General features: G+C 42.1%; 2 protein-coding genes across 3 annotated transcripts; both read left to right on the forward strand.

The window, feature by feature from the left end:
- The first annotated feature begins 777 nt into the window (after window positions 1–777).
- lztr1 (leucine zipper like post translational regulator 1) lies at window positions 778–8,583 on the forward strand. Of its 2 annotated transcripts, none has more exons than XM_031856841.1 (19): window positions 778–1,387; window positions 1,493–1,555; window positions 1,639–1,695; window positions 1,797–1,876; window positions 1,982–2,090; window positions 2,430–2,513; window positions 2,601–2,658; window positions 2,771–2,910; window positions 3,005–3,206; window positions 3,325–3,435; window positions 3,615–3,707; window positions 3,834–3,929; window positions 4,753–4,927; window positions 5,018–5,187; window positions 5,359–5,642; window positions 5,787–5,936; window positions 6,920–7,025; window positions 7,159–7,239; window positions 7,690–8,583. In XM_031856841.1, the coding sequence occupies exons 1-19, from the start codon at window positions 1,236–1,238 to the stop codon at window positions 7,804–7,806; spliced, it is 2,328 nt and encodes a 775-aa protein (XP_031712701.1). In that variant the 5' UTR covers window positions 778–1,235; the 3' UTR covers window positions 7,807–8,583. The 2 variants fall into 2 exon arrangements, with proteins under 2 accessions (XP_031712701.1, XP_031712702.1); XM_031856842.1 differs by having other exon boundaries at window positions 1,295–1,406.
- Window positions 8,584–10,756: 2,173 nt separating this feature from the next.
- Window positions 10,757–11,413, forward strand: cldn26 (claudin 26). The gene has a single exon (XM_031856151.1). It carries the CDS (start codon window positions 10,757–10,759, stop codon window positions 11,411–11,413), a length of 657 nt encoding a protein of 218 aa, XP_031712011.1.
- Window positions 11,414–13,344: the final 1,931 nt, after the last annotated feature.

Consider the following 13,344-nt stretch of genomic DNA (forward strand, 5'->3'; position numbering starts at 1 on the left):
GCTTAATTGCATCCAGACATTAATGTTATTAGTTACACTTGTGCTGTTTGTACTATTACATGTCAAAAGGTCTGCTGTGAATAAGGTCTATTTACATTCTTAAAGAGAGACAACAAGAGACAACAGTACAACTACAGAAACAAGAATGAGGGAACACACAATGACTTCAATCTCAGATGACATTGTTTTCTTTAAGTGTATCAGCTTTCTGTCTGCCATGAGCTTTAGTCTGCTCAGTAAAACATGCGTTGCTCACAAATAAGAGAAATATTGTGTGCTTGGAGAGGAGTCAGAAAGTTAACAATCCTCTTCACCTGCAAAACACTCCTAATCAGGGACATGCAGACATTTTGAGTGGCTCAATATTTTTTCTTTTTAATTTGAAACTGATTCTACTGATGTTGATATAATACATCATATGATATCTCTCATATACATCTAGATTTACATTAAACATGTACACACACAAATATACTGTATGCATTAACTATGTCCGAGATCAAATCAACTATGAAGATAGGCCATAATAAATAGTTAAAATATCTAAAGATAGAATAGTAGCTACATTTAGTAGCATGAATGTATCAACAGCTAATAAAGCATCCTTTATAAATGGTTTATTAGTTGTAAACTTTATGACCCTTTATTAAGGCCTACTGACATTTGTTTTAAACTGTTATACGTAACGGTACACTTTGTATTCGGCCTTTTGAGGGTTAAATGTGTTTTGTTTTCGATTTTTTTTACAGGAAGTGAAGTACTCACTAGTCTCGCGCTCGGGGGCGTGGTTGGTCGACTTCATGACAGCACTCTTGTTTTGCTAGTGAAACGTTAGCTTGTGTGGCTGGTGCCTTGTTGCGGACTCATTCACTTCGTATGCATACTGACTTAACTGAAGTATTGAACCGGATACGATATTTGTGTGTAACGTTGGTAGCTACCCGTTGACGGTTAATTCGCTATAACTGTTGCTTGTTTTGCAGCTTAGCACATAGCTAGATGGCTAGCTAGCCAGTGTGAGCTATGCTGCTAACTTTAGTTTTTAGCATCGCGAGTAGCTAACTCTTAGCATAGAAGACCATACTCCTTTAACGTGAATAAAGCGGACTTCAGTTTCATCTAAAGGGTAATACCAGCGCCACACAGCTAACTGGCTTTTAACGATGGCGTTGGCCGTGGACGTGTCTGCAGACGAGGGGCCCTGAGAAGTGATTCAGCTGGATGAGTTAGCAACAATGTCCTTAAAATCAACCAAAGTGGCCCCGAGTGTTGATTTTGACCACAGTTGCTCCGACAGCGTGGAATATTTGACGCTAAACTTTGGCCCATACGAGCCCGTTCATCGCTGGAGAAGACTCCCTCCGTGTGATGAGTTTGTTGGTGCAAGGTAACATGTTGACAGATGAGTAGGTGCAGTTTAACTGACTTCCACCGGCTTAATCTGCATATGTACAGCCTTTTATTCATCCACCACTTCATTTGCTCTGATTAGGCGCAGTAAGCACACTGTTGTGGCGTACAGAGATGCCATTTACGTATTTGGGGGAGACAATGGGTGAGTAGTACTGGTGGCTTTGTCTGCTTCAGTCTTATTGTCCACCACATGAAATGCATTTTACATGTTCTGTCACCCAATAGAAAGAACATGTTGAACGACTTGCTCCGTTTTGATGTGAAGGACTGCTCGTGGTGTCGGTAAGTTTGCAGTGAGGCACGATTCCACATTAAAATAAGCAAATAAATGAGTTCCAGACTGTGAAATGTGATTTATTGCCTTTGTGTGATATTTACTACAGAGCCTTCACCACTGGAACTCCACCTGCTCCCAGATATCATCACTCTGCTGTGGTCTATGGCAGCAGCATGTTTGTTTTTGGTAACTTTTTACAAGCTTATGTTCCTCATAATCACACTTCATTCATGCTACACTTTAAACTAACGTGATATTGATGCTATTATGGTGGACTTTGATCTTTTTCAGGGGGCTACACTGGAGACATCTACTCCAACTCAAACCTGAAAAACAAAAATGACCTTTTTGAGTACAAGTTTGCTACAGGGCAGTGGACTGAATGGAAAGTGGAGGGGAGGTAAAGTGTTTTAAAGATGCATGTTCTAGGATAGATTTTTATGTAATCTTTTACAGCCAATCTGTGGATAATTATTTTAGCTTTTTTCTTAAGCAAACCTTACATTTATTGGTGTTTTTTTTTTTTTTTTTAAATAGTGAAAAACTTTCATGAAATGGCACATAACCAGCAGCAGATTTTCAGTTTTCCCCTGTGGTTGTTTTTTTCTTGTTAACTTTAAATAGCAGGGAATAATGTTTTCTTCTTTCACATGGAAACACAGTTATTTTGGGATGCATGATGGGGGCATAACATCTATGTGGAGATCAGTTAAAATCCACCTCCTTGTCTCTGTTCCAGCTTGCCAGTGGCTCGGTCTGCACATGGGGCCACGGTCTATAGTGATAAACTGTGGATATTTGCTGGCTATGATGGGAATGCCAGGTATGTTTCACTTTTTATTTGCTTTTGTCACAAGTGACACTTTGTGTTTTGCATATAATATTGACAGATATTTCCCCCCATGTGCAGGCTGAATGACATGTGGACCATCAATCTGCAAGATCGAGAACATGCGTGTTGGGAAGAGGCCAGTATAATACATTTCAATAACTATAACCAGAGACACATTGAGAGTACAACGCTCACCAACACTGTACTGTATGTGTTAACGTCCCCGTTTCTGTCTTTGTCTCCATCAGATCGATCAGAGTGGTGAGATTCCTCCATCTTGCTGCAACTTCCCCGTAGCCGTATGCAGGAACAAGATGTTTGTGTTTTCTGGTCAGAGTGGAGCCAAAATCACCAACAACCTCTTCCAGTTTGAGTTCAAGGGCCACATGTGAGTACAACATTTTGAGCCCATGGCTTACCTCAGTCACTCATCCTGTAGTTGCCAGTGTTACATGGGACCAATCTTTACTCCTCCTTCTCAGGTGGACACGCATCCCGACCGAACACTTACTGCGGGGCTCCCCTCCACCTCCCCAGAGACGTTACGGGCACACGATGGTTGCCTTTGACCGTCACCTGTATGTATTTGGAGGTGCGGCTGACAACACTCTGCCCAACGAACTGCACTGCTACGATGTGGACTCTCAGAGCTGGGAGGTGATCCATCCCAGCATGGACAGTGAGGTATGAATCAAATGGATTTACAAAGGGCTGTGTCAACAGACGATAGAAGTGTTTGAATGATGTGACAAATATGTGACAAGCTTAATTATTACTTTCCCCTTCCTTGCCCCCCCCTCAGATGCCCAGTGGGAGACTCTTCCATGCTGCTGCTGTGATTCAAGATGCCATGTATATCTTTGGAGGAACTGTGGACAACAATGTGCGCAGTGGAGAGATGTACAGATTCCAGGTTAGTGTCAAACTAATTCCTTGTTGAAATATAAAAGCACTTGCTCGAAACATTTTGCATCATTTGGACACTGTGGTCGAAAGTCTTTCCTGTCTAAAGCAAACTGTCACGCTTGTTTTTGAGAGTAACTCTAAAAGTTATGTAGCTCTTGAAAATATACCTTTTTTTCCCACTTGCAGTTTTCCTGCTACCCACAGTGCACTCTCCACGAGGACTACGGCAAACTTTTTGAGAATCGTCAGTTTTGTGACGTGGAGTTTATTCTGGGCGAGGTGGGTTTGTGATACTCGGAGGCTAAGCCGCTAAATTGCTGATTAAAATGACACGGTGACATTTACATCACCCTACTCGGATGCTTTCTAAGCCTGTTTGACTCCTTTTTCTTTTGTTGTTTACAGAGGGAGGAGAGAGTCTTGGGGCATATTGCCATAGTGACTGCAAGATGTCAGTGGCTGCGGAAGAAAATCCTGCAGGCTTGGGATAGGCAGCGACAGGTCAGAGCACACTTCATTTCCTCTGAGACAAGGCAAGACTCTCGGTGTTGTCAGAAGGTATTAATAGACATTAACATGTGATAGAAAATCAGACTGAGGCCTTTGTAGTTCATGTCACTCAACTATCACGCAGACTGAAGACGAGGAAAACCCTGATTCAAACAATGTCATAAAGTGATGATTATCAAATTCCCAGATCTTTACTCCAACATCACAATACTGATATTTAATGTACACAACTTTCATCATTCAGATATCAAACAGCCATAAACTGACATGAGGTTGGACTGGCAGAAAGCAGAAGAGTTCAGTCCAAATGAGCTTTTCCAGTGAAGGAAGGATGCACCTGTGCCCCATGATCACATATCACAATATTATTACCACGTTGAGTGTTTGTCGCACCACTTTTGTATGGGCAGATATGGGAAATCAAGGGATTATTTACGGTATCAGTTCCACATTTATGGAAAATTAACCGACTCAACGCTGACTTTACGTACAAATTGAAGCTGCAAACAGAATATGAAACAATGGCATGCCCATGCAAGAACCCCTTAGTTGTGGTTTCCCGAGTGAGGGGGTAACCAATGACTTTAACAAAATCACTTCAAATGCAAAGTGAAGTAATTTGTGGCACTCAATATATATCAAGAGTATACTGTATATACTATATGTGGACCCGTTAAATACATGGATTACAAGGCGTTACAATACAGTCCAGTTGTAACTGTAAGAGGTCACTGCTGTAGAGGAACCTCAGCTGTAATGTTAAACATATTGTTAGATGTTAACGTGTTGCGTAATCTGCTGTCTTTGTGTGCAGAAGGCTAAACAGGACAGCAGCGAGGAAAGTGACGAAGGGGCAGCTGGAAGCCCGAGGGATATCCCAGCAGGCATCAGGCCGATGCTGGAGGTCTCCATCAGAGAGGCGGAGTTCCAGCCTTTCGAGGTCTTAATGCAGTTCCTTTACACGGACAAGATCCAGTACCCACGCAGAGGTACCGCTCTCTTCATGGTGGCTCTGATCAGTCTTTAGAGAGACAAGAGAAAACTGCTCATTTTCTTTCTTTGTTTGCTCGCCTCCATAGGTCATGTGCAGGATGTTCTTCTAATTATGGATGTATACAAACTGGCCCTTAGTTTTCAGCTTTCCCGCCTCGAGCAGCTGTGTGTGCAGTACATTGAGGCATCTGTCGACCTACAGAACGTCCTCAGCGTTTGTGAAAATGCCAACAAGCTGCAACTGGACCAACTCAAGGTATGTCTGGAATCTGGATAACTGTTAACGACTATTGTAACACTTTCTGCTAATGTAGCTTCTACTGCCCTCCAGTGGTTGAAGTTCAGACTGTCTTCAGTACAATAAGAGAGGTCAGGAGAATAATCATCTATTCTTACATTCATGCTAACAGTGGATTTCTTCCTCTAGGAACATTGCCTTAATTTTGTGGTGAAGGAGTCTCACTTCAACCAGGTGATCATGACGAAGGAGTTTGAACGTCTGTCCACCCCGCTGATTGTGGAGATTGTGCGACGAAAGCAGCAGCCTCCTCTCAGGCTGTACTCGGACCAGCCTGTGGACATCGGGACCTCACTGGTCCAGGACATGAAGGCTTACTTGGAGGGAGGCGGTCTGGAGTTCTGCGACATCGTCCTGCTGTTAGACGGACAACCTCGACCTGCTCATAAAGCCATACTGGCAGCCCGATCCAGGTAGGGACAACACAGTTGTCATGGCTTTGTTTTTGGTTTGTACAAACATTTTAGTGACCAGGCCGAATATTTTCTCATCATTGTACATCGTGGTGCATTTCATCCAAGTGGCTGACACTTTTTAACGTTTATATTTGTACTTAGTTACTTTGAGGCGATGTTCCGCTCCTTCATGCCTGTGGACGGTCAGGTTAATATCTCCATCGGTGAGATGGTTCCCAGTAAGCAGGCCTTTGAGTCCATGCTGCGTTATATCTACTATGGCGACGTCAACATGCCTCCAGAAGACTCCCTGTATCCTTCTCACAGTCAGACTGCTTTATATTCATTCACCAGATGAAGCGTTTCCCAGGCAGAGCCCGCCATAATGACATGTTTGAAATCATCTTTATGAACATTTTTTACAAATTGAATGAAAAGAAATGATGAAAGAATCCCCATCCTTTTGAAAAGGGAGCTGTGGTGGAGTCACGGTGGGATAAGAAAGTTGTGACCACAATGGCTGAGTGTGATGAGCTCAATCAAGGCAAACTCGCCCAAAACATACTTCTCTAATAGCTTTGATGTCTTCTGTGGAGACAATTTATGGTTGGGTATAAACCTTGAGATACAACGACTTAACCACTTAAAAGATGGGTGAGTATTACTTGCTGTCATCCTACGTTTGTACTTTTTAAAAACATTTTATATTGTGATATTTTCTGGAAATTACGTCGATGCTGAAAACAGCACGTCTCGATGCTCAGTGCTGCGCCGCTCGCGGCCAGTTAGGACACGGTACCATGGACATAATGCACGAAAATACACATGGGAATAGTTCGGACTTATTTGTTTTTTAAGAACCAATATTCAAAAGCCAATTTTGAGATTTGTCCAAGGGAGCGTGAGAGAATGTCCTGTAACTTAGTGCAGTTTTGGAGAAAATGTAATATATTTGGTCAGCCAAGAATTATGCAATGTTTGCATCTCTAAAAATAATGATTTCATTGGGATCCACAGAAATGCTACCGTCAGCATCTAGTGGCCATTATTGGAACTGCACTTGTGTATTGGACTTTTTTGTGGTCACTACTTGCATAAGATTCAATACAAGGAACAAAAGATAACTTTTTTTTATTTTCAAAGCATCATAATTGTCTTTCGCTGTGTTCATGTACAGTGTTATAGTTGGCTACGCCTATTGCGCATAATGAGAAGGTAGGTCACTGTTTAATTCACATGAAGGTTTTGTGCTGTAGTGCAGAGAGAAACATTTGTCCTTAACCCGTGATAAACAGCTATCTGTTTGCTGCACCTTATTACTACGGGTTTTCGAACAACAGGATGCAGGCTTACTGCAAGCAGAATCTGGAGATGAACGTCAATGTGGAGAATGTCTTGCAGGTATTTGTGTTTTCACCCACGGGGGGGGGGGCAGGGACAGTGACCCAATTTTACAATGTTGTCCCATACTTGAAGACATTTTCTTACGCAGAGTGAATCATTTACTCACGCACTTTTTCCCTCAATACTTCAGATTCTGGAGGCAGCTGATAAGACCCAGGCTCTGGACATGAAGAAGCACTGCCTGCACATTATTGTCCACCAGTTCATTAAGGTGGGTGGGCTAGTATCCGGAGCCCTGGGGGTTTGCTGCCCACTCACTGCAGCTGAGCTAACCCTGTAGGCTCGTCTCCTTTGCGGGACGCTGACACCTTTGGCCTTCTAGTGGATCACCCTCCATCTGCTACGTAGAGAGGAGACTGTTTACAGGCCGGCCGGCTGTACAAGCACCTCATCACATTGCGACGAGGGTCATAGTGCCACTCTGATTATTGTTTGTTATTCAAAGAAACAGCGAAGCACTCAATTCTCACCCTGCTTCACTGCAGTGTTAGCTCTATTGTTACTGTTTCTGCTTCTTTCTGTTTATCTTCATATTTAAGTGCTGCTTATTCCTCATTTGACCCTGTTTCAAATGAGGAAACAGGGTCATTGACTCATTGTCTTGTCTTAGTTTATGGCTTGTTTTTTTTCCCTCATTTTTTGCTCTCCTCCCCTCCCAAAGGTATCCAAGCTCCCCAACCTGCGGTCTCTCAGCCAGCTGCTGCTGTTGGACATCATTGAGTCTCTAGCTACACACATATCAGACAAACAGTGTGCCGAGATGGGCTCCGACATTTAGGATGACGCCGAGAGCCGGGCTCTTTTCTCCTCTCACAGAAGCCATACATCTCTGCTCAACCTACTTCTAGTTATTCCCTCGTCACCAACGCGTCGTACTTTTCTTTATGTTGGCCGTCGCATCTCCAGACCCACGTACCGTAGATGGCTTTTATCCATGTTGTATCAAATTGTTCTTACTCTGCATCTCAATGAGTGAAATCAGTGAAGATTCTAGCTCAGTTATAATTTGTCCAAAAACAATCCCTTTTTATGTTTGAGATTTATTTATTTTGAGAACAGAGGAAACATTTGCAAGGTTTTATTCTGCTCAGTATTGCTGCTGCATTTTAAAATGGATATGCAGCGGACTTTAATAATTGACACGTGTGACACTATAGAGGTTCAAGTGTTGCCCTCAGTTGTCATCTAAATGCAACCTTATCAAAGTATACTATTAAATGGATTATTTATCTATAAATCTGTATTGATCACTTGTATTATTGTTGGCTCTGACTCTGTTATCAAGCCTGGACTAAATGTTGTCAGGAATCATAATCATCATATGAGAATAATTAGAATGTACGTCTGTCTTAAAGCTATTTGTTTCATTTAATGTTATTTCCATTAGCACACATATTTGTAATATAATCACCTCTTACCAATACTAACGGACAAGCCCCGTCTATATCTACAAGGTATAGCAATGTATATTTAGTGACATCAGTATGCTGTTATTAAATATTTACCCACATGGGTTCCATGTATTTAAAGCCTTAATAAATCTTATAGAAAATGAGTCCTGTTGTACTGAGTCTCTGCGGCCCCCTGCACTCTGAACTCTTGTGAAATACAGATGTTGAACTAACTACGTAACCACGTAAAAGTCATTTTTCTTAGAGCTTCCAATGTGCCTCTTTAGCTTATGAATAAACTACCTTATAATGTAATTTACGTTTTTGCACAACCATCTTTTGGCAGATGTCAATATATGGTAAAATGTGCCAGAAGTGAGCTTCCTATAGAAGCCCAGTATTTATAATAAATGATGTTTCGACCCCTCATCAGGCTCTGTTGTTGGTATCAGACTGAGTCGTCATAAACATACTGGACCGTCTCACCTAATTTACTTTTACGCTGTTTATTAAAGAGGACATATGCTCATTTTCATACTTATATTTGGGGTTTCTACTTGAACATATTTACATGTTTTAATGTTCAAAGGAAACTATTTTTCTCATCCTGTCAGTAGGAATATACCTGTATTCAACTTCTCTCTTAAACGCTCCGTTTTAGCGCCTGTCACTGAACCCCAGTTTCCTCCTAAATGCAGAGTTAAAGTGAATGTATGTATCTGTAGCTATGTTACAGTTAATTTAAGCAGCTGACACAGGAAGGGGAGCCACATCTGAATATCTTGGTGAATCATGTTTTCTGAAACAGCCCACAAAAAACTGACTTGGTTGTCTTATGTCACATCTTGAGAATTGGAAGGCACTTCATATCCCTAAATGTATATGCACAAGCACTTAAAAGTCAGTTTTTCATACATATTCCTATATTCCAATGAATCCTATACTCACCCAAGCAAAGAGCGGATTTACTTTCTGCTTTGGCTGAGCTTAAGTAGTGCTCGCCCCACTGGCTTGATGGGCAGTTTCATCTAAATGCCATGGCTGACTCCCGTGGTCAGCAGTGCTCTCTGTCATTTATGGAAGCTTAGATTCAAACTGAATGTCAAAGAAAGAAACTTCAGAACTGATGCAGTTTCTTCCAAAAGACTCACAGTGGAGTATTCACAACTATTTTTACCTTGAATATTTGCACAAATCTGAAATCCAAACAAAGACTTACGCCCAAAGCCATTGCAACCTATACACTATTTGAAAAGTTGAAGGTTAGTCCTTGACCTTTCATCAAATTAGCCACATCCTTCAAAGGTTTCAGTTTCCACAGATCTATGGATGATTAGGTCAGACAATGCTCCTTGGTTTGAGATGCCGAATTCCTTCGGCTTCTGCAGGGTTGTGCCCTGGCAAAGATTTTGATCAACTCAAGTGAGCTAAATTAAAATTGAATAGGTTAATTTGTTTGAACAAATAGCAACTTCTTTTAAATAATACTATACAGTCATACCAACCCTAAACATTACAACTGCATTTAGTTTGACTTGAAAATAAATTTAAAAAACAGATTACTAGAAAGGCTTTTTGACCTTTTTATTTTTTCAGTTAGATAGTACATTTTGCTCATGGGATTGAGAGAGAGGTTGACCTAAATGCCGAGGCAGTAGGTAGAGTTTTCTGTTCGCTGCCATTTGTTCTGTAAAGACCCTCAGTGGAATTCACAGTGTGTTGGACTCTTTTGGACTCTGTTGTAAGTACCGTTGCAGTGAGCACAAAGTGCTATTCATAGTCCAGATACTTGAGACACATGGCAAGTCGAAAGCTCCTTCTTTTGATTTCCTTAGAGTGTAAATGTCTTAACTAAAATAATGACCAAGTCTCATCAGTGACCTCAGTAAAACAACTCATCTGAAATAATTACAACCTTAAAAGAATATAATTACAAAGAAACAGACCAGTAATGCTTGGAGTAGCTTTTAAGTCTTCTGTTTTTGTGTGTGTACCTCTCGTGCCCAGCTTGCTCGTGTTTCATTCATTTAAGTTCACCTGCGTGCACACAGCCCAGACTCCTGCTGGACATATTTGGTTTCATCTAAAAACAGAGTTCATTGTTCACTGTGATGATATTGAACACTGAAACAAAACAGTATGTCTGTTGTCCTGCCACGGTCCTGGATTATCTCTCACCTATCAGCTGCATTTTATTGAGGGAGCTGAATAAGTGGGCTGGCCCGGTTGGTCCTGCTACCTGAGCAGGTAGGACGGGCCACAGAGCCACTCTGGATCTCCCAACCTGTTACATAGACCTGCACACTTGAACAGGAATCACAGCACAGAGGGCAGAAGATGGTCTTTCTAACACATATAGTGATGCAAAGGACTGCACTCTTTGTGACGTTTGGAGGTCTGGTCACTTCTCTGATCACCACCTTCCTTCCACTGTGGAAGACGATGAACTCTGACCTGAACGAAGTGGAGAACTGGTTCTCTGGACTCTGGCACACCTGCCTCTACACAGAGGAGGTAGGAGTTCAGTGTAAGGCGTATGAGTCCATCATGGGGCTGCCGATGGACCTGCAGATCTCCAGGGTGCTCATGTTAGTGTCTGTAGGCACTGGAGGTTCAGCTCTGCTGGCTGCCGTCCCAGGTCTGGAGGGGGTTGGGATGTGTGTGGGGCAGCCTGGCCTGAAGAGACGGCTCCTCATCCTCGGCGGGGTGCTGTCCTGGGTGTCGGGGCTCACCACTCTGGCTCCCGTCTCTCTTGTGGCCTACACAACTGTGGTGGACTTCTGGGACGAGGGTTTCCCTGATGTGATGCCTCGCTGGGAGTATGGAGAGGCGATGTTCTCTGGATGGTTTGGAGGTTTGGCTCTGGTCATCGGAGGGACTCTGTTCTTTGTCGCTGTGTGCATGGGGGACTACGACCAGAGGCCAGCAAGTGTGCCAAACAGCCCGCATGCGAAGCACAGGACAAAGCACTACCTGAAGACAGAGGTTTTATAGATTTCTTATTGCCAAATGTGTCATCTGCATTCATATACTTAACATGGAGGCTTGTGGAGTGAAATGAGATTACTTCAGTAGCCCAAGAATAACACTTCTGACTGATATAACATGACAGCTACATGTGTTCTATATGTTCATTTCTAAGTCAAATTGTACAAATTTCTGTCGTCTCTGCTTCTGGTTAATTATGAGATTGTCCTCATTAAATAAACTATTAAAGTAATGTGACATAATAACAATTGGAGTAGTTCTTATTCCTTTAAAGTGTACAGAGTCTGGAGAAAGAGTATAGGCTTTATTTACTCGTAGGTACATATTGCACATAAAACTTCTCTTGACATTCAATGAATAACAATATTTAAAAAATAACCTCTTTGATTTTTAGTTAAAACTAAGGAAGAATTGGCTTTTAGCATGTATGTAAGTATATGATATATCAGTGAGTATACTTGTGATTTAGAGTTGCGTTTGTCAGGATTTCTTTCTGTTGATTTTGATTTTAGAAGTAAGTTTGAAAAGTAAAATCTGTTTTAAGTATTTAAGTCCTAAGAAAAAGATACATTAAGATGTAAAGCAGTGCACTAAGTAAATGGCTTCTCTCCAGCCCCACGCATGAGTCAGTATTTTACTAATAAAAACCATGATCAACTGAACATGCATAAAAATATCCAGCATTTATGGTGCACAGGGTCTCTGAGCCCACTATCGGGCTAGGAGTGAATAGTCTAACAGGAGTTGCATTCCAGTGCTGCAGCTCCTCTGTGTTAAATTTCGTTTTGGAGAAAGAGGACTTGGCACCTCCTCTTAGTCCTGAATACGCTATTCGGCTTTGGTACAGTGCTTTACATTGTGATGATGAGAAGTGATCTGGACATGTTTTTTAACATGCATTTGCTTATCAGACTCTCTGTTTAGATCTAATTAACAGTCAGGTTGAATCTACCCTTCATACCAGCTGGCATTAATGTTTCGGCAGGCCGTCATTTTATATTTTAGCCAATAATGATTCATTTCACCCCTCTCGCCTCTCTTACTCTGGGTTTTCGAATGCTGCAGTTCTCTCCGGCCCCTGCATGAGAGAGTCCCCCTGTAGTTCAATTAAACTGAGTGATATATCAGTGCCTGCCTGTGAGACCCTGATCAGTCATCTTGTTGTACATGTGCACACCGCCCTCCCTGGCTTCACTCCATTGTTTTCAATATGTGCTTGAACACATGCAGAGAGCAACACAAACATACTGACAATGCAGCACATGTGCACGTGTCAGCTGTCAGCACACTGTAGAAATACAATCACTCCATGTGACCAGTGGAAATCTCATCTGATCAATCTGAATTGTTCTTTTCTTTTTTTCTTAATTTGGGAAGCAACATAAGGGCTGTTAATGCTGCATCTGAACCATCGTCCCGTGTCAATACTGCCATCATTTCCATAGAAATGAATCTGAGGTTATCGAGTGAATGACCTTGTCCCCGCAGTTATTTAAAGGGGATGCACAGTTCCTCCCACAGTGAGAGCATAAGGAATGGAAATATCTTGGGAGCTCATTTCTATAAGACTCGCTATACCTTTTTAATCCTGCACCACCATACCCCCTGACTGAAACTGGGATTTACTGCACCAACTGCACTTTAACTCTTTGAGCCTCCCACTGGTGCACACACTGAAAGAAGTGCAGCACACACACACACACACACACACATACTGTAAGAGCTGTTACAGTGTTTTATAGTTCGCAGTAGTCTGAGGAGTAGTGTTTTTGTCTCCTGGTGGGCAGTACAAATACAATAAACGTCACTCTGGTAAGTTTTGATCAATAGCTCATACTCCTGCAGCATTCAGCACAATGCATGCACAGCAAGCAGGCTGTGTGATAAGTGGGCAGAAGGACCAGGGAGTGCAGTGTGTGTGTGTGTGTGTGTGTGTG

This window comes from Anarrhichthys ocellatus, unplaced genomic scaffold (genome assembly GCF_004355925.1).
Source record: "Anarrhichthys ocellatus isolate YVR2014 unplaced genomic scaffold, GSC_Weel_1.0 scaffold17, whole genome shotgun sequence".
Lineage (NCBI taxonomy): Eukaryota > Metazoa > Chordata > Actinopteri > Perciformes > Anarhichadidae > Anarrhichthys > Anarrhichthys ocellatus.

Bases quoted from the DNA above. Each gene is read 5' to 3' on its own strand.
- lztr1 (XM_031856841.1), top strand. From the start codon at position 1,236: ATGTCCTTAAAATCAACCAAAGTGGCCCCGAGTGTTGATTTTGACCAC. The intron at 2,911-3,004 runs GTGAGTACAACA...CCTCCTTCTCAG, and splicing joins TTTGAGTTCAAGGGCCACAT to GTGGACACGCATCCCGACCG. The intron at 5,643-5,786 runs GTAGGGACAACA...ATTTGTACTTAG, and splicing joins ATACTGGCAGCCCGATCCAG to TTACTTTGAGGCGATGTTCC.
- cldn26 (XM_031856151.1), top strand. From the start codon at position 10,757: ATGGTCTTTCTAACACATATAGTGATGCAAAGGACTGCACTCTTTGTG.